Source organism: Phymastichus coffea, unplaced genomic scaffold, assembly GCF_024137745.1.
Source record: "Phymastichus coffea isolate CEN01 unplaced genomic scaffold, Cenicafe_Pcof_1.1 PCOF00031, whole genome shotgun sequence".
NCBI classification, from domain to species: Eukaryota; Metazoa; Arthropoda; class Insecta; order Hymenoptera; family Eulophidae; genus Phymastichus; species Phymastichus coffea.
This window is the reverse complement of record NW_026706842.1, coordinates 3,703,702-3,723,164: the sequence shown is the minus strand read 5'-3', so window position 1 is coordinate 3,723,164 and position 19,463 is coordinate 3,703,702. Positions and strand designations below refer to the sequence as shown.

Here is a 19,463-nt window from a genome sequence, read left to right as displayed (position 1 = left end):
CAGCTTAAATTTAAGTTTTTTCCAGTAAGTTATATTTGTAATATATATTTTTTATGGTTATGTTTACTTTATCGTTATTTTTATTTTCATTTTTTACAGTACCAAAAGATGAGGGATTCACGAAAGGAATGCGCTAATAGTATAAAAAAATTATTTTCCCGCTCTTATACTGTAATGAACTATCAAGACTAAAGTAGAATTTTAAATGTTTCTAAAATGTTTTTACAACATTACGTATACCTATATGGTTGTATGTAAAAGTAATCACCTGAATTACTTTAAGAGAAACCTATAAATTAAGAATTATGATTCATTATTAAAAAAAAATTTTATAGTAATTTGTTTCATTTCAACACTAAAAAAATTCCATCATTAAGGCGCGAACCTGAAGCAATATAGATTAAATAAAATCGTTTATAATTATCACCCTCCTTTGGTGTTCAGATTTTTGTATCTATATTTGTTATTAAATTGGCATGTTTATAATTAAGTAATAAACTTATTTTTTAGTGAAATAAAAACACTTGAGTTTCATTTTGTATATAAGCCATATATTTACACAATATACCGTTTCGTTGTTCATTCGATCACGTGGGTTAACGAGACAGCCAGTTATGTGCGACTAGAGAGAGATAGCATGTAACTTCATATCTGCTACCTCTCTCTTCTGGTCGTAACGCGCTCAGCCACTAGAGCGCTACCTTCAGTAGTATATGCTTGAAGCCATGCAGCGAGCAGGTATCTCTACTATCTTTATTTCCATCTCGCTTGCACTTGCGCTACTTGTGGTAGATACACTTAGTACTTAGTATAGGATCTTTGTTGCGTCACGTTACGGAACTGCAGCGCTCTGTCTAAGTGCCTACGACTATCGAATGAATGGTGAAGCGACCGAGATCAGAATTTTTGCTTCGTTGGAAAGTTAAATAAGAAAGGTTTGTTTGACTAAAAACACTAGAATATGGCATTGATTTGTTTAATTTCTTCTGGTCTTCTTGTCTTGGTTAACAATAAAACAGTTTAATACATTAGTAAAAAGTAAAGATAGAGTCTAAATTTTCTGACATCTTACAATACAGCGCGAGTAAAAAATCAATCTATACATATAAATATCAATTTAAAAAATTCTCAATGATATACACTTATGCAATAAAAAGTACATACATACAATATTCAAAGATTTGTAAAAAAAGTTTATACTTAATGCCTACAAATAATATAATTTTATAATTTGCTCTACTGCTAAGATTTTTCCTCTTTCTCTTTGTTGTAAAGGGCAAGTTCTTTAAGAAATTGAGCTTTGGGTTTCATAATATTTGGTCGGTCTCCTCTGCACTTTGGACAAAACCACTTGCCCTTTGGTTTTGTATTCAGAGACACGCATGAAAAGTGGAACCATTCAATTGGGCACAAATCATTATCACATAAAATCATTTCCCCGTAAGAAATTTGATCACAGAGACAATAAGTAGGCTCATCAGGATCTATTGTATTTTCATCATCCACTGGTGGTGGTGTGTCTTCACGTTGCTGATTTTGATGAGCTGTCTTGGATTTCCTCTTCTTTTTTTTACCAACATTTGCATTTGCTGCGTTTCTCTTTTGACTACCATTCGAAGAGCTGGGATTAGATAATCTATTTTCTGATATGGCAATCATATCCATAGATTGTGCAGACTCCATCAAAGTCTCAGTCCTTGTTCTCCTGGCCCTCTTTGTTGACTTCTCATTACTATTAACATTGCTACTGGATTTTACATGAACATTTGGATTGGAATTTTTACTGGATTCATTATTTTCTTGTTCTTTTCCAAAATCTTAACAATAAAACAAAAAGTTACATCATTCATTTGTATTACAACCAAACACTAATATTCTTCAAATCACTTGTATACTTACCTGAATTTCTAAAATCTGTATCCAATTGTCTACTCTTATTTTCAATAAGATCTTGAACAGTTTGTACAATTTGAATCTTGTCATCACCAATTCTCCTTGCTGCTAGAAGAGCTTGTTCCAGTTTCTCAAGAGCAGTTTGTTTAGTAACAGCATCAAGTCCAGTTTTTGAAAGTACTTCCTGCTGTTGATCAATTTCTCTGATATAATCTATAAATAGAAAATCACATGCCTCTTATTATAAACTTTTGAAATATCAATGTTGTCTTATTATTACAGTTGATATCTCTACATAACAATTAGTCATGGGCAATAACAAACAAATGCTGATAACATTCCTTCAATTTCTCATGAATAACTAAGAACAGCACGAAACGACGCAGAAAGCGTGTGCAATAAGTAAAAATTTCTAAAAGTTGTATTTGCGAAATTCTTAAGGAGAGTATCATTTGTACTTACTTTGACAAGTAGCATCCAATTCTCGTATATGTGTCAAATGCCTTTGAAGCTCCAATGGTAGATCTTCTACACAGTCTAGATAGTTTTCCAGGTATGTTGCTGAGTAAAGGGCTTCTACGACTGCTTGATTCAACATTCTTGGTTTTCGGCGCGCGATGGACTCGAAAATTCCGTATTTTTTCACCGATGATTCAACGCAACCCGCGTGTTGCTCCGTAAAACAGCTGCACTTCGCATATGGCGACACCTTGCACAAACTGTTTGTTGTTTTTGTGTCGTTTCATTGAATATGTTGGCATTTTTTTTCTCCTAATGCGCATGCGTATCTTTAAGTCGGTCAGCTAGCGTTCTACAATATTTATTCAAGGTACATAAAAGTAAATAAATTTAAATATAATAATAATTTGCAAAAAAACCAAAATGAAGTGCATTTAAAGTTTTCATAAATTTACCATTTAACAATTTGATCAGAAAATAATAGTATTCAAACTTTTGCAATGTCATTATTGATGTAATTATGAAGCTTTCATAAAATGATATAATGATAAATGTTCATACTTTTTAAATTAGATATTTAATTAAAAATTATTTTAAACAACGTAAAGTACTTCACTAAATAAGAATCATCAAATATGAAAATAAAGGTTTGTATACCATATGAAATAAAGAAATGTAATTTCACTTTGCACTTTGTATTTAATGACACTCATGTTCTTTAACAATATAGCTAATTCATGAAACAATTTTTATAACGAATCTACACCATTCGGCCAGTTCTAAAACTTAAATGTAAAAAAGTCAAAGCGACGCTCTCGTTTGTCATGAATAGTTTCATATTTTTGTATGGTTCAGCTAAGTGGTAATACAAATAATTGAGCATTTCATATCGAGAAAATAATCTATTAAGAATACTCTTCAAAATCACTATGACAGAAATTCAAAACAATAGTATGAATTCGGAGTATCTCAAAGAAGAGTTTCTGAATTTTAATCAACATGCAATGTTTTTTTAACAGAAATAAAACTCAAAAAATGCAAAATTAAAATTATTTATAATAGCTATCACATTTGTAAGATAAAAAATAATAATGTATTTAGAATCCCGCATAAAATAACTCATATGTTTTGGTGTTTCATTTTACTTGGAGAGAAACATAAAAAGACAATATAATATTAAAATTTAAAAACTCTTTTGAGCGATCGTACAAATTATACAGTAGCAAAGTTTTTTGTTAACAATGATTCGTTTTTGCCTTTCAATGGATCACTGGTTACATTTGAGAATACATATAAGTATTTGCACTATAGTTCTCGCTTTTACAATATAATTTTTCGATAAAATATTATGCGGTTAATTAAACTTTCATCACAATTCATGTATCTTCATTTCTAGGCTCGTTATGCCAATTACAGGTACTAATCTTAAGTATGTAAGGAAGTCTATGTCTTCAATTAACAAAGCTGTCTGTTTATAATGCGTAACTCCATGCGTATGTGCGAAAATGAATTATGTAATACGTACACGAGTTGTACAAAATCGATCGACGATTCAACGAAATGCAAATATTGCAATGAAATTTTGAAGATGGATATTCCGAGACGCTCGTGGCGCGCATTCAATAGTTTATTTTTCTCATCAATGAAAAGCACTCTACGTATCTACAAAACTGAATTTTTTTTCTTCTCCTTTCTGTTTATGCGGAATATAGTGTTATTTCGTTTTTTCTTACAATTGAACATCGAATCATTTTCATTTTTACAAAACAACGAGCAACTTCGTCGCCAGGACGCTTTTTTTACTCGTTTCACTAAAAGTTTTGTTTTCGTGTTTTTTCTTTTTTCTTTCTAGCTTGTCACAACTCTCATAAAGATACCACGCTCGACGTTCACAAAAAAGATACTACGTTTTACGCGCAAGTCTAGTAAACAATCTTTCTTCTCTGCATCACACTAAGAGTTTTGAGGCTAGAAAACATGTTGATGACTTTTCGAATGAGCTGTGCAAGTTCGAGACAAATTTTCCCAATAAATATACAATTATCACGAAACATTTCAAATGTTTATTGAATTCATTCGTTAATTTTTTCCTTCTAACTTGAGCTAACGATTGCTTTTTTTCGTTCCTTGTTTTCTTGTAAAATATTTGCAAATATATTAAATACTTATAATAATTTTATGCAGCTCATTCAACGGCTATTTACAATAAAATTCCACAATGCAATACGATTGTTTTGTAGCCCTTACTAATGAATAATTAGATTACTTAAATAGGTACTCATGTTTTAGTCAATTTGCATTTGTAATGTATTTCTCATGAACATTTAGTACGGTTCTTGTTCGATTAGAAATTTTGACTCGTTTCGACCTTACGAAAGAAATTACATACATCGAATTCAAATTCATATTCTTCTTTTTCTCCTCTATTATATATAATATGTACAAATAATTAGATTCTCACGTGTCTCGCGAATTTCGTTTCTCAATCGTTTCACTTTTAATACGCAAAAGAAATGAACTCCACAGATATCATTTTAAAAGCATTTCACAACCGATGTATGCTGCGTAGTACATTATAATGAAATTTCGTCTTTGAGATAAAATATTCACTTACATTTAAAAAAATAATGTTACATGCATTCAATTTTTCTCACGCAATTTGCATATTTTTTCGATTAAAGCTTACACAGAAAGCATCAATTGTGAATTCGTCTGTTAAGAGTTGTAGCAGTCGGACGATTGAATTAAATAAATTTTTAATTTGTTGTCATACATTAACCTCAAAAATCTATATCAAATGAAGTAGTACGTAAGATGCGCATCATGTATTGTATTTTGTATATCCTATAGATAAATATAATAACCGAGTGTGTATGTAAAAACGTAGACTATTACATTCTTTATCTTAGGTGGGACTGCTTATGATATCGTAATATATTATAAATGTAAACGTATCTCGCGTATGTTTTACTTTTGTTTACATAGAACGTAATAATGAACATTATGCATCAGGTATATCGTTCCTTACGATGTCCATATTTCTGCACTGTATCTCGCTTTGAAAATCTATCATTATAACCGTTATATATATTTTTCTCTAACTTATATCTCGCGATACTTTCTTGACTGTTCAAGACGTATTTAAGAAAAACAATGAGTTCAAATATATAAAAAGTTTGTGTGTATCCCAATGTTGACTTTGGCGTTAACAGGAGGCTCTGTCTACGGAAGAACAAGAAAAATGCACATAAAAAAAGTTTCGTCGATGAGACTTGTCAAAAATATCTGATAGTCTAAAATATAGAAATGTTTGTTCGCCTCATAGGGCGTGAGCGTCTGTACATGTGTTCATGTGTATGTATATGCGTCATAATTTGGTGCTTAACAAGAGATCTTCAAAGTAGTCCACTGCTGCACTTACATATATATCGGTATGTCTCTGAATACACAATTGAGTATTACATAAACAATTGTCGGATTCATATTGTAACGCACCTGAAAAATGTGTACGCTTTACAAAGTTCATTATAACTAGATTATCGCTAAATACGCAATCGTGTCCATCTGTTAGAATAGTACGATTTGACTTGGTTAGATTTGCGGGGAGAGAATCGGGCTTTTCTAAGAAATTTCGCCTCTTCCATACCGCTTTCGTGAATATGCTTTAACAGGTAAAGTTTGAGGTATATACGTCAATACCAATGAATTACAAATATCTGTGAAAAAAAATTGAACATTGACTACGTTGTAGTACTCGTCACTGAAAAACAAACCACCGTTTTTAGAAGCTTCGAGAGTCAAGAGGGAAAAAAAAGAAAAACAAAATTTCTGCATTCAAATGAAAGCTCATACACATCGTTGGATGATGAATGAAAAAAGAAATATTATTTTTAGTACGGTAGCTCGCAAAATAAAAAAAAAACTTTTTGTTTCGTAGTATATTTGTTACATTGGAAATGCAATTGGCAAATAGAAAAAAAAATTCGACTCGATTAAGCGTATGTAATAGTCTTCACACGCGTAACCTTTAAGCCGGCCGAGGCTTGTTTGTACTCTCGAGATACATTTGCGCGCGCACTCGTTTGGTTATCTTTTTCGAGTGCGCGTTCACGCCTTTATCAGGCCCGCCAATAAACAGACACTTTGTTGGATTCCTTAACGCGAGATTATTGTCGAAGGAGAAAGAAAGAGATGAGGTTGCCGACATTACTCTGCAGTTTCTCTCGCCACCCCTCCCGTCTCTCTTACTCTTTCTCTATCTCTTTTTCTCAATCTCTCTCTCTCTCTCTCTCTCTCTCTCTCTCTCTCTCTCTCTCTCACTCACTCACTCACTCACTCACTCACTCACTCACTCACTCACTCACTCACTCACTCACTCTCTCTCTCTCATGTTCTCTCTCTCTCTCGAAGCTTCGCGATGACGGTAGTAAGCGGCAACATAGCCCGAAATCTCGAACGGAGCCTCCTACTCCCGTAGATTGTCGCCGATAAACTCTGCTCGGCCTATTTATTAAAATAAAAATTTTTAGCCCTCTGAAAGATTATGCTACGAGATGCATTAGAGTGTGTAAAATAAACGTATGCTACATTGGCGTCGACGGTTCTCTCATGATTCGTACATTATTAACCGTTCATCATTGCTACGAATAATAATAATAATCCATTACAGCTAATCGTTTATCCAATAGTATTAATATTAATATTATATTTTTTCTCATGCAAGAGCCGCTGGAAATTCGTGTCGAACTTGTAGGCTAGCGTAACGACGTCGTAGCACCTAGGGTTTTGTACTCTTTTTGTTTGTAATAATTCGCACTTTACACTTAGATATTGTTACTCCTGATCGTATAAACAAAACAGAACGAATAACGTAATAAAAGATATAGAGAGATAGAGACAGGTAGACAGACGAACGCAGACTTAATCGTTGGACTTGGGCGTCGTGTCTTTCGGACTTTCCGAGCTGCCTCGCTTTTGCTCGTCTTGTTCGCTACTCTGTTGCTGCTGTTGTTCGTTCGAGATTTCCACCGTTTCGGACTTGTCAGCAGCAACAGCAGCAGTCTGGCACTTGTCGTCGGCGCCCTTCTCGAGCTCCGCTATTTCCGCGCTTTCGTTTTGCCGTCGCAGCAGGCGCAACTCGCTCTGCAGCATGGCGTTCTCTTGGCACAGAGCAGCCAGGCGACATGACGCCGAGCTGAGTTCAGCGGTGACGCGCCTCGCCAATTCGATCGCGTCTTGGGGCACGTTGATGGCGTGAAGACGTTCTTCGAGATCGAGTGCTGCCGTGCAGTCAACTGCATCTGCTGCTCGATTACAACGCTCCGATGACGCCGAGTTAGCCAGCTCCGTTTGCGGCTGCTCGGCTGCCGACTGCACAAAAGTCTAATATTTATTCATCTCTTACAATGTGACGTGCATATCATGTCAATTATTCAAACGTGGCTTTTTATACGCCAAATAAAAAATGCATAGCAAGTACGAAATGTTCGTGCCAATAATTAATGTTTGAAAGCGGCGGCGAAACCGCACACACGGTATTATCGATTTTGTCGTTAAAGCTATTCTCTGCAACGAATAAAAACTACTTCAGTTATAAATAAAAATGGTATTCATTGAGAAGACTCTGTTGATCTTTATGCAATGACAAAAAAACAGTATTACACTGGCAACAAATTGAATATTCATCAACTACGTAGTAAACACAGCCATGTTTTAATTGGAGAGCACGTAGTTACACTGGGGGTACTTTCATCAGTAGTTATAAAAGCTTTAAAATTCGACACCTATGGCCAGTCTTACGAAATACTTTTTATCAAATTATTGAGCAAGCATTCAAAGCGCTCAGGTCGTTTTAATTGTCATATCCTGAGCCGAAAAAAATTAACGCTTGTACGACGAAACAAAACAAGTGAATTACGCAGTGTTTGTTGTCTCACCGTGGACGACGTAACAGCGGCACTGCCCTCCTCCTCCTCCTCTTCGCGCGGGGGTAGTGGCGAAGGTGGCTGCTCGATCTTGATACTGGCGGTGGCCTTAGCATCGGGACTACTTGGTCGGCTGTAGCGTCGATGCCGATGATGATGATGATTATGATGGTGGTGGTGAGGGTAGGCCGGTGATGCAGGTCTCGCGACCACAGGGGACGGTGGTGCCGCTGGTGTGGGTATTGGTGCCAACGCCACATTTGGCTGAAAGTGCGGCTCGAAACGCTCATATTCCGACATTGGCACAACACGTTCCGGGTGCTGTAGCACTGGTGGGCCACGCGACAAATATGCCGGCACCAACGTCGTGCTGAAAAGTACAATTGACAGAGATAAGCATCTTTTTGTTCGAATTTATTTTCATATACATATTTATTTATTTTCATATTTACATTCATATACATCAGAACGTTCACAATAAATTTACAAGGTTTTCTTGTAAATTGTATCTTAAATGCAGGTAACTAGCCTACGATGGCATATTTTATGTAAAAAAGCACGTAGTCAGGGCCATTTTTTTAAATAGACGGTTATAGAGTCACATGTATTAAACGTACATCTGTCAAGCTTTCACATTTTACAAGGAAAAAGCATAAAACTAATATTCATTAATTTTTGAATTCCAATACATCAAATCTTTCCAAGAATCTACAAATTCACGTTTCATATTAAATCAAAAGAAAACGATTCACATGTACTTTAAACATTCCACTCTCATTCTTCTGCATGAAGGTGCGTTAAACAATGGGCTTTTTCCATTATAAAAATAAAATATTTTTGACATTTAAAAACCTTATATAAACTCTCTAAAAAAGTTTTTTTTTCATTTAATTTCTCAGTATATTTTTAATAAACTGCGATAGTTAATATTAATCGAAATATTTCTCGGCGCTGAATCACTTATTACTGCTGTAATTCATCATCAAAGACTTCGCTAATATTTTGTATCTATACGGTCGAGAAGAACTAATAGTATTCAACGTTTTAATTAGTCCATCATTAAAATACACGCGATTTATAACAATTGCACTACGCGTCGAGTGTAAATTAAACGTATTGCCTAACTGCGAGCGATGGTCAATAATATACGCATTTTGAAAATAAATCAGAGCAGTAAAACGCTCGTCGATAATAAATCTTATAACTGAATTCTTCTTCCCGTGTATTCACGCGTGAATTTAATTTTAGAAAATAAATGTCGCAAGGCTAAGTATAGATTTTCTGGAATGTCTTGAATTTTCGCAAAATATCAATAGATATATTGTAAATACTTCGATTTTGTGTTGATTTTGCGCTTTAAAATTGGCAGTGTCTTTATTATTCAAACAACGCCGTGACTCTAGATTTCTGAACCTCATAATACTAACGCGTTCACATATTTTTAAAAAACAAAGAAAAAGTAAAGAAAAAGAAAGAAAAAAAAATCAGTACTAATTCTTAAAATGCATCTACATTCGAATTATCAAACTGTTTTTTTTCTCTCACCATATATATATAAAGCACCATATATATAAGCACCATATATATTTAAACCTTCACGGAATATATCGGCTGAACTAATCCTAGAATATATATATACATATTTGTCCTCGCACAATTCACGTTACACACGTCGGTGGTCAAGATAAAATCTAAATAATGCAAGGCAGAAAAACGTCAGCGTCCGCTGCGCGCGCGCGCGCGCGTGTGTGTGTGTGTGTGTTTGTGTGTGTGTATGTGCGCGCGCACAGTGACAAATCCGGATTAAAGCGCCCAAAATACGCAGCAACAGAGGTAGCAGCTCACCCGTCTCTGTGTTTGCAAAAGCCCGCGGGATTCCAGGGCCTGAAGGCAGAAGCTTCGCGGGCGGCCAACTCGAACATGGCCCATTGCATTCGCACATAAGGATCGTTTAGGCCGGCCGCCGGCGAGGCCGGATGATAAAGACCCAGTCCGTTACCGTTGTACACAGTTGCCGCGAATTCGTCTCTACCAAAGTCTTTCTTCAGCTTCTTCATCAACCTTTCCGACTCATACTGGATCTGTGAAAATAATTATTTTGTGATATTAATACAATTGCAATCGTCTTGCACTATCGGACATCTGTTTATCTCTGTCAAAAAGATGTCTCTGCTGGAAAATTTATGAAATAACCTTATCTGAGATTCGGTACAATTAAGGGAAAAATACGTGGATTACGTATCGATTTTTAATTACTGTGTCATTATCTATATTTATTGAATGAAAGATGTCAAATACTACGTTATTAACATTTAATTTCGTCGAACTATGAATAGTAACCTGAACTTTTTTTTTAAATAATAAACTGGAATTTGATAATATAAATTAATAATATCAAAATTCATTATAAATGCTACTGTAATTTGAATCTTTAATGTGATAAGAAAATGTGATGCATGTAAGAGTTAAACTTAACTATATTCATGAAGAATTCACTCAATCATCTTCAGGTACATAAAATTTTATTTTAGACTATTTTAAAAAAATAATTTTATCGAAAAAATGAAATTTATCAAAAAATACGCGTATTTATCATGTTGTTACACACACACGCACACACACACGCACGCACGCACGCGCACACACACACACACACACGCGCGCGCGCGCGCGCGCACAAAGTCTAAATCTTTTATACATGGACCGATAAAAAACGCGCATGGTATAATAAATTAGTCATTTTATATCAATGTTATCAAAAAATTATCGTGCTGTAGCTACAATGTAGAAGAATTGTCACATCGAGCATGAATCATTCAAGTTTGAAACATCTTTTATGTTTTAATAACCTTTCATGAATCGACAAAAAATTATTTTATTGAAATGAAATTGGAGGTGTTTCGTCAATATATCCTTTTTCAACCCAATTCCTTTTCTTATTGCCAATTCAAAACCTTTCATAAACTAGTGACATCAAACATGCTTCGCGCGGTCTTCTCTTCTTTTTTATTTCTTGTCCTGTTGATTAGCATATTAAATATAAATTATTTTTTTCAATTTTGGATTTTTCAACTTTATTTCAAAACACATATCACAGTGGAAAATGTGTATTAGAAAAACAGATCTGTGTATTCAAAATTTATTATATCGAAAATAATCTTTAGTTCTTTTCAACTGTACGTATCAAATTACTATTGCACGTTTATAATACTCTTTGAATAAAGATTACGGCACTACAACATTGATTTCAATCTTATACAGGAAGAAGTAATTTATCCTAAATTAATGATAGTTTAAATTAATAATTTTGAGAATAAGAGTAAAGACAAACTAGTTAAAGATATTGATGAAAAAAATTTTGAGTTATGAAGAGAAATGCAAAATCTTACGTTCATACTTTAATCCTGAAACAATTGATACACGGATAATACTTAATATTCCTACATTATATAAGATATTAAAAAATAATGAGAATTTTGGTCGGCTGTCAAAGTTGTAAGACTTTTCATATTTACATTGTGAAACAATGTTTCAAATACTGTCAATATAAATACAAGATGAGTAAATGTAGAAATGACAATTATTTAAAATCTACTGGAAAACATTAAGCCAATGTATGTAATAGTAATCAAGTGAAGTGTTTTTAGTAGAACAAGTACAGATATAATAAATGATTACTTCAATGAATTATGATCGAATATATTATAAAAAGCTTTAAAAAATTTCTGATACAAGACATTGGAATAAACTACTTTTAAGAGATCCTAATATAACAGTTTGATTATTAACAAAATCAATAATTGTGTTAAGGCAGCAAAAATAAATGATAAAGAAAAAAGTAAAATAATGCATAAAATAAATAATGCCCAGGAAAAAGCGAATAACTAAGGCTATTATTGCAGTTTGTTATACCAAAGAACGTTTGTACAATCTATGGAAAAATCAATTCTCCAATGAACTAGTTTAAGTAGCTTAATTATAGTATATTGAATAAAGTTATTAAAGATGCAAAATATAAATATGAACGGAAACATTTTAAGCGTAGTTATAAAAACAAAAATTATTATGGAAATAAATAAATAAATAAAAAATTAGGAAAAAGTAATAAGACTGGTAATTACATAAATTATATAGTCGATGATTATAGTACAAACATTATTGAGAAAGAAATTATAGCAGAAAAAACGAATAAATGTTTTTGTATTGCAGGAACAAAATTAAGGCAGAAATTAACAAATTGAAAATAAAGAACTACATTTAGTGATGTAAGTAATTTTTATGAATAGATAGATATCAGAGCACCTCAAGGTACGATATTAGGACCATTATTATTTATTCTATATGTCAATAATTTATTTGTTGATATGTCAAATGATTCTCCAATGTACTGTGCTGATGACACCGTTGTTATAATAAGTGTTAAGATATGGAAGGCAGCAATAAATAAAATGAATAAACTATTAAAATATATTTCTATTTGGCTTAATATTGAAAAATTAACGATAAATATAGACATTTGACTAGAATTGAATAATGTGAATAACTAGATGTTATTATTAATTATAAACTAACATGATCGGACCATATCCGATCTATTGTTAGGAAGACAAAATATTCGATCTATATTCCATACAAGTTAGCTAAAGTCATAAGTACTAAATCTCTATTAATGATATGATATGCTTATTTTTATGGTATCATAAATTACGAAGTCTAAGTTTGGGGAGGTGCATGTGTTATGATCTTGTACCATTTCAAAAATTTACAAAATTAAGTATTAAGAATTGATGTAAAAAGCATTCAAAATGGAAAATTAAGATTGCATCGAGTATTTCTCTTAAAATATATACTTTCAAACAGTATAACTCGAAATAAAAGTATAAAATTTCCTAATCTAAGTAAAATGTTATATAGGAATAGTAATATCATTGTGGTTCTTGAAATTTTTAATATGTTATCAAATCCATTAAAAACATTGAATAATAATAATAGAAACACAATTAAAAAGAAACTTAAATCATGAATTGTTAAGAACACAAATGTGTCCAACAATTGTGCTTATTATTAGATTATAAGTATTTTTTAGTTTATAAAATAATCGGAACAATTCCAAACCAACCTACTTTTGCTTTTACGAAATAATTTACTCCCTGTTAGTTTCATAAAATGAGTATTAAAAGAATAACACTGCAGTTTATTTCGTTTACTTCGATTATCTTCAGGGGACCCGTATTAATTATGATAAATTGAATTTTTACTACTAAAATCTCAACGCGAAACCATACACACGTGCTTATTTGCCGCAACATAACAATATATTACGTTGCCATATCTCAAGCAATCAGATGACGAATAAAATAAAATAAAATCAACATGACATCCATCATTTAAATTCACGGCAACTTGAATCAACACCGGCTTTTGTGTTTCGCTTGTACTGCGTTAAACAAATTTTGTAGTATAATTAGTATCGATTGAAATTAAAATGTCGTGTAAAATCAATTAAAAAAGATTATCCAAAAAGTGTCACGTGTAATCTTCAAAGATGAATTTTGAAGAAATGTGTTATTTGATGTGCGTTATCAACGCAAATAAATTCAAATAAAATGTTACAGTGTGCAATAATAAACCGAGCAGCCGGCGCTACAAGATAATATATATTTAGCTTGAGCACTTTTAAAGTCTCGCAAGATAATTAACGTTATCGCTTGGCAAATACTGATTTAATTTACTATTCCAAAGGCGTTTTATTGCTATCAGCTTCAACAAAGCCATTAGGCGTTTACATAATCTCGAATAACTACAAGCGCCGCCAAAAATGAAATGAGAGAGAAAAACTACATCAAAGTGTGTGTGTGTATGTGTATATATATATAAACCCAGACAATACTCATGCATGTCGTACATATTAGTACTGTAACTTAACTGGTGATCGCTGAGAAGTCGAAATAAATGCTCCCCCCCTTTACGAGACAAAGGCTACGACTAAAGGCTATGCAAATCACGTGGTGCGGCGTTTACTGTCGTTCGGAAATTATAATTCCTTCCACGTTTATATTGTGGATCGTCGTCGTCGTAGCCGTCCTAAAAATAAGCCCAAGCGTTGCTCGCTCTCTGTCAACACTGATCCGCAATTACACCACGCAAAACTATAAACCGACTCGGCGGGAGCTTCGTAGAAAATCCGAATCACGCGAGAAAGCGACATATTATGTGTATTATGCAAAACCTACATTTTTACTTGGTATGTCAATTTTTAGAGAACTGTTCGAGCATAGTTTGTCTTAAATAAAGAATTCGTTTGTTATTTTTAGACCAAAAAATGCGTAGCATTTTCTTTTTATCAGTTTTCACGTTTTAGACGTGCGGACAATTGAGCACGGTTTTATTATACACACAAATTATTGTGCACAATAAAATAGCGTAAGAATTAATACACGTTGATTCGCGCCATGTTATCGTGCACAATAGATTATGTGTACAATAAAACCGTGCACAATTGTCTGCACGCCACTTTTTACTGGCGGTCTTACTCCTCAAAATAAAAACAATGAAATCTCAACGATACATTTTTTTTGGAATTTACTTTCTGGAAGTTTTTTTGGACGTTATCATATTTAATAGACTATTTCTATGTAGACAGGCGGCTTTTCTCGAATGCCAACCTTTTATAAAAATGTTAAATAATTGAAAAGTAATTTTTCAGACAGTTTGTTTGCAAGTGGAAAAAGACAATATTTAGAAGACTTTCTCTCCGCGAGTACTGAATTTCGTAAGGAACACAGTAGAAAAAAAAAGAAAATCGAAACTTACGTCACTCGTCTCGAGCTTCCTCTTGGAGTTAGACACGACATGCCTGTCCTTTAGTTCCTTGAAGAAGTTGGCCACCTTGGTGTAGTGCTGCTGATCGCGCGACAACAGTAGATAATTTCTCCAATTGGACGAGTCGAAGCCCCAGTGACAAGTGCGATTCTCGAGGGAGCCATGCGCGTGTCTGACGAAATGTTGTGGTGACAGTCTACAACCGCACTCGATGCACTCGACGCACGGCGAATCTTCGCAGGCGAAAGAATCCGCGTCGAAAATACCCTTGCACTTGCCAAAGCACTCGTGATACACCTTGAAACGCGAGATCGATTTGGTGCCGTCGACGTCGACCTGCTGCTGCTGTTTCTTTTGCTCGACAATTCGTTGTTTCTCGTCGATAATGTCGTCGCGAATGGCAGCCGCTAAATACGGCTCAGTCCTCGATAGCAGGGCACTGACTAAACGCTCGGCGTCAGTCTGCGTGATCAGCCCGCACGACGGCGCATTTCGTGGTAGAATACCGGACAGCTTCAGTTCCTCCAGTTGGTCGCGCGTACACCTCGAGCAGTAGATCTGCAACTCGTCGCAGACCTGGTTGATCTGCTGGAGCGAGAAGTCTTGCAGAACCGTGTTAAGAATCTGCGGTAGGCAAAGCCGCCGCTCGCCTCCTACCACGAAACAGGATATCCTTTCACCCTCGAGCAGCGTTTCGCAGCGCTCCGAGCAGATCTGGTCCGGCGCTGTGAGGATCGGAATTTGAAACTCCAAGTCCCTCTTCTCGCATACCTAAGGAGCACGCCCAACCCAGCGAATCAATAAAGTTCATTTTCAATACGCTGACGTGGCAAAAAAAACATTGTTGCTATTGTTGTTGACTTGATAACGGACTTGAACCACGATTTTCAAAATGTTTAATATCAAGTATTCTCGATTTCAAGCCACTTTCACTATAGTTATTTAGCTTACGTTACTCTAAATTAAATAACAGTTAAATTATACCTTCTATCTTTTGATTATTTTTTGCCTCAAATCGTTCGTCTCAAATACAACGATCATTTGCATCTTCCCGAAAAAAAACAACCTGGACCTTGGATTCGAAAAACCAAATAAAAAGTCCAGGTGAAAAAGGTAAGCTGTCATTTTCAAAGAAAACGTTGATTTTTTTCAGTTCGCTGTCAATTTTTAAGCGTTTGTGTCCAATCGATTATTACTCAACATGTTTTTTCATGTTTCTGAAATCGAAAAAACGACGATCAGATACTTATTTTTTGATTGATGTGGAAAACAGCTTTTTCTAAAATAAACCTCCTTTTCCTCGTGAATCAAATCGAAATAATTTAATTTATTGTTAAAAATTTACGATTTCATTTGACTATTTTAAAAAATTCTTTTTCAATTTACAGCAAAATAATTTTTACTTTACCATTTTCATTTATTTACTCAATTGCTTCTCAAACTAATCATACCATATTTGAGAAATAGAAGTCATGTTTACATTTAGGTGAGTTTGAGTATTATAATCTTTTCATAACAGATTACATTTGACTGATAACACTTTTTCCTCAAATTGCAAATTGTTCAAGCATATATCAAAACTAGTAGACTCTTGATAAGCATGAATCTATGATAAAGGATTTGTAAAATATTTTGCTCATTGGAGCTCTGAGTATTGATAATTAAATCTTCTAATTGAATAACTGGTACTTGTTGGAATTGAAAATAAATTTATTATGAAAGGCAGTATATTTTACATATTTACAAATAATCAGTTTCAACCACAGTTACTAAATTCTCTACTGTTTATCTGTAATGTTTTCATTACCATGTTATCTAAAATAAATATTTCCAAAAAGTATGATTGAAATAAAAAACAACACTTACCTTTAGTCTTTCTGGTGGATCATCATCAGAATCTTCAAGTGGACGATCTGTACGAAGACTCTTACAAGGTGGTGGCACAGGAACAGGTGAGTCTTCCCTCTTTTCAATTTCTTTTATGGACACATGCTTGGGAAGAGCATCAAGTCCACAATTACCAGTACAAGTGGGCGGTGAAAAGCAAAAGCTTGCTGGCTCCTGTAAGAGTCCCTTGCAGTCTACTCCCAGCAGGGCAGAGCTTGGTCCTTGCAAACTCTTTACTGCAGACAGCTGATATGTCTTCAAAACTGTTTTCAAATGTGGACTATACGACTGAGCAGTTATTGGATCGCTAGGCAATGCTGTCTCCATTGCTGCTTGACTCAACTAGTTTGCAAGAACTAGCTTTGGGAAGACCAGAACACCAGGCTCACTTAATAGATTGCATTCAGCCTCACACAAGGATCCAGATTCATCTTGGGCTGCATCTCTGGCAACCATTTGGTTGCACTCTCTTTCATTCACTGCTTACTAAAATACATCACCACCTGAACCGCAGCAACACTCACAACCTTCACTCATCAACTCCACTATTGTCCTTGCAGAAAATCTTCTCCGAGGACCCATTGGCACTTTTTCTTGTTTTTCTCTCTACAGACCACCAAAAGCCAAAAAAATAACCAAAAAGTCAAGCAGAAGAAACCGAAGAAACCTTGTAAGTCAATCAGTCTTCGAGAGTTGCTCAACACGCAGAGAGCAACAGCAGCAGCAGAATAAAAAGCCCTGAACTTGGCTGAGCAATAACCTCTGTGTGTGTGTGTGTGTGTGTGTGTCTCTCTCTCTCTTTCTCTCTTGCTGACTGGCTCTCTATCTTGCTTGCTCTCTGGTGGATCGATCAGTTCGAAAAAAATGAACTCGGCGTCAACTGGTTCTCCAGCTCGAAGAAGAGCAAAAAAGGCCTGGGTAACGAGAGAGCGAGAGAGCCGTGGCACGGGCAGATATATCCGTACGAAAAACGAGAAAAATGAAGTGCGAGAGAGAGTCGAGAAACCGTAACAGCCTACGCGCGCGCACTCGCTCACTTACACGCAGGTACTTTTACGTGCAGCACCACACACGTACAGCACATATACACTCGGACGCCGTCTCGCGCGTATCCTTCTCTTTCTCTTTCTCTCTGGACGCGTGTCCTCGAAGGTCGTCGCAGCCCACTCTCTCGCTCGCTCGGCGGGTCGGTGGCCTGACTGGTGTCGGCGGCGGCAGTGGCGGTGACGGCGACAGTATAGTTTTCTCGGGTTTGGCCTCCTGGTGACCGGCGACACTCAATATCTGTCTCCCACTTCTGCTTTAGCTCCGTTTCTTGCGGAGCTGCTGTTATTTCTGGGTCTCTTTTTCGGACACGCACTGAAATATAGAGCCAGAATAAGTGCACTGTATGTCTGTCTGCTTCTGCTGCTGTGCTGCGTCGTATGCTGCTGGCACGAATAATATATCAGATCGGCTAAGCCGTACCAGAGAGGCAGAGAGGAAGAGACGAGGAGTATAATAGAGCAGAGCAGTAGTCGTTCCCCTTAGTTGCAATCTCCTCTTATACCTGTCTCTCTTGGTAGGTGTACGGATGTACGCGTGTATGTTCTTGATATCTGCGCGTATGTGTGTATGGCACGGCGGCGGCAGTGAGCGAGAGAGCGGCAGCAAACACCGATCCGCTCCCTGGCTCTTCCACTTGCCTACTGCTGTGGCGGCGAGGCAAGCGAGTCTCCTCGTCTGGCCGTCGTCGCGTCTGCCCCCGGCTGCGCGCGGCCGCGGCACCACACCACTACACTCTCTCGCCTCGCCAGCCAGCGCGCAGCGGTGGCGGCCCCCTATTATTGTTGTCGCTGTCTCTTTCTGGCGCTCGCTGCTGCCTCGCCGACTCGCGCACACATAGTCGCAGCTCTCTCTCTCTTGTGTGCTCGCCCGTGCACGTATACGTACAGACACACGCAAGAGCAAACGGCCGAGAAAGGGTGAGCGCGCGCCCGACGACGACCGATTTACTTGGCACGCCGCGCCGCAATGGCGTATCGATCGGCGGCGGCGGCGGCGGCGGCGGCGGCGGCCGAGCCTTCCCCGTCGCTGTCGTCTGTTCTGTTCCGTGTCTGTGCCGCGCGTGTGTACGTGAGCGGCGGAGTGGTGGCGAGAGAGAGAGAGAGATACCGCGACGACGTGTTTTTGCGACGCAGAGCCTTGCGCTCGTGCTCTCTCTCTCTCTCTTCTCTCTCTCTCTCGCTCTCCCTCTCTATCTCGCGCGCGCGTAAGCGCTAGTAGATACGTAGTGGTGGTAGTTGACGACCGCGCGATGAACCGCTGCCTCTCCGCGCGTATACACACGTGCCGTGCGTGTGTACCAACGTAGAGTGTATACGTACATAACATATAGCTATACGGAGAGCCGATGTGGCGCGCGCGAGCTAGCGAACTCACGTACACGTTATAGGTGTAGTAGCAGCAGCTCGCTCGCTTCGCCAAAGCGACACGTGC

At 36.4% G+C, this 19,463-nt stretch overlaps 2 protein-coding genes across 3 annotated transcripts; both read right to left on the bottom strand.

Annotated features, from left to right (window-relative positions):
- Nucleotides 1–609: 609 nt before the first annotated feature.
- Nucleotides 610–2,731, bottom strand: LOC131663171 (inhibitor of growth protein 1-like). The gene is made up of 3 exons (XM_058933363.1): nucleotides 2,356–2,731; nucleotides 1,900–2,106; nucleotides 610–1,817 (listed from the first exon to the last, which is right to left on the bottom strand). Exons 1-3 carry the CDS (start codon nucleotides 2,489–2,491, stop codon nucleotides 1,243–1,245), a joined length of 918 nt encoding a protein of 305 aa, XP_058789346.1. The 5' UTR covers nucleotides 2,492–2,731; the 3' UTR covers nucleotides 610–1,242.
- Nucleotides 2,732–3,038: 307 nt separating this feature from the next.
- LOC131663140 (ski oncogene) lies at nucleotides 3,039–18,984 on the bottom strand. 2 transcript variants are annotated; one of them, XM_058933283.1, is made up of 6 exons: nucleotides 18,453–18,984; nucleotides 16,965–18,344; nucleotides 15,090–15,869; nucleotides 10,122–10,357; nucleotides 8,289–8,646; nucleotides 3,039–7,734 (listed from the first exon to the last, which is right to left on the bottom strand). In XM_058933283.1, exons 2-6 carry the CDS (start codon nucleotides 17,310–17,312, stop codon nucleotides 7,273–7,275), a joined length of 2,184 nt encoding a protein of 727 aa, XP_058789266.1. In that variant the 5' UTR covers nucleotides 17,313–18,344; nucleotides 18,453–18,984; the 3' UTR covers nucleotides 3,039–7,272. The 2 variants fall into 2 exon arrangements, with proteins under 2 accessions (XP_058789266.1, XP_058789268.1); XM_058933285.1 differs by having other exon boundaries at nucleotides 3,039–7,722; nucleotides 16,965–18,984.
- Between the last annotated feature and the right edge of the window lie 479 nt (nucleotides 18,985–19,463).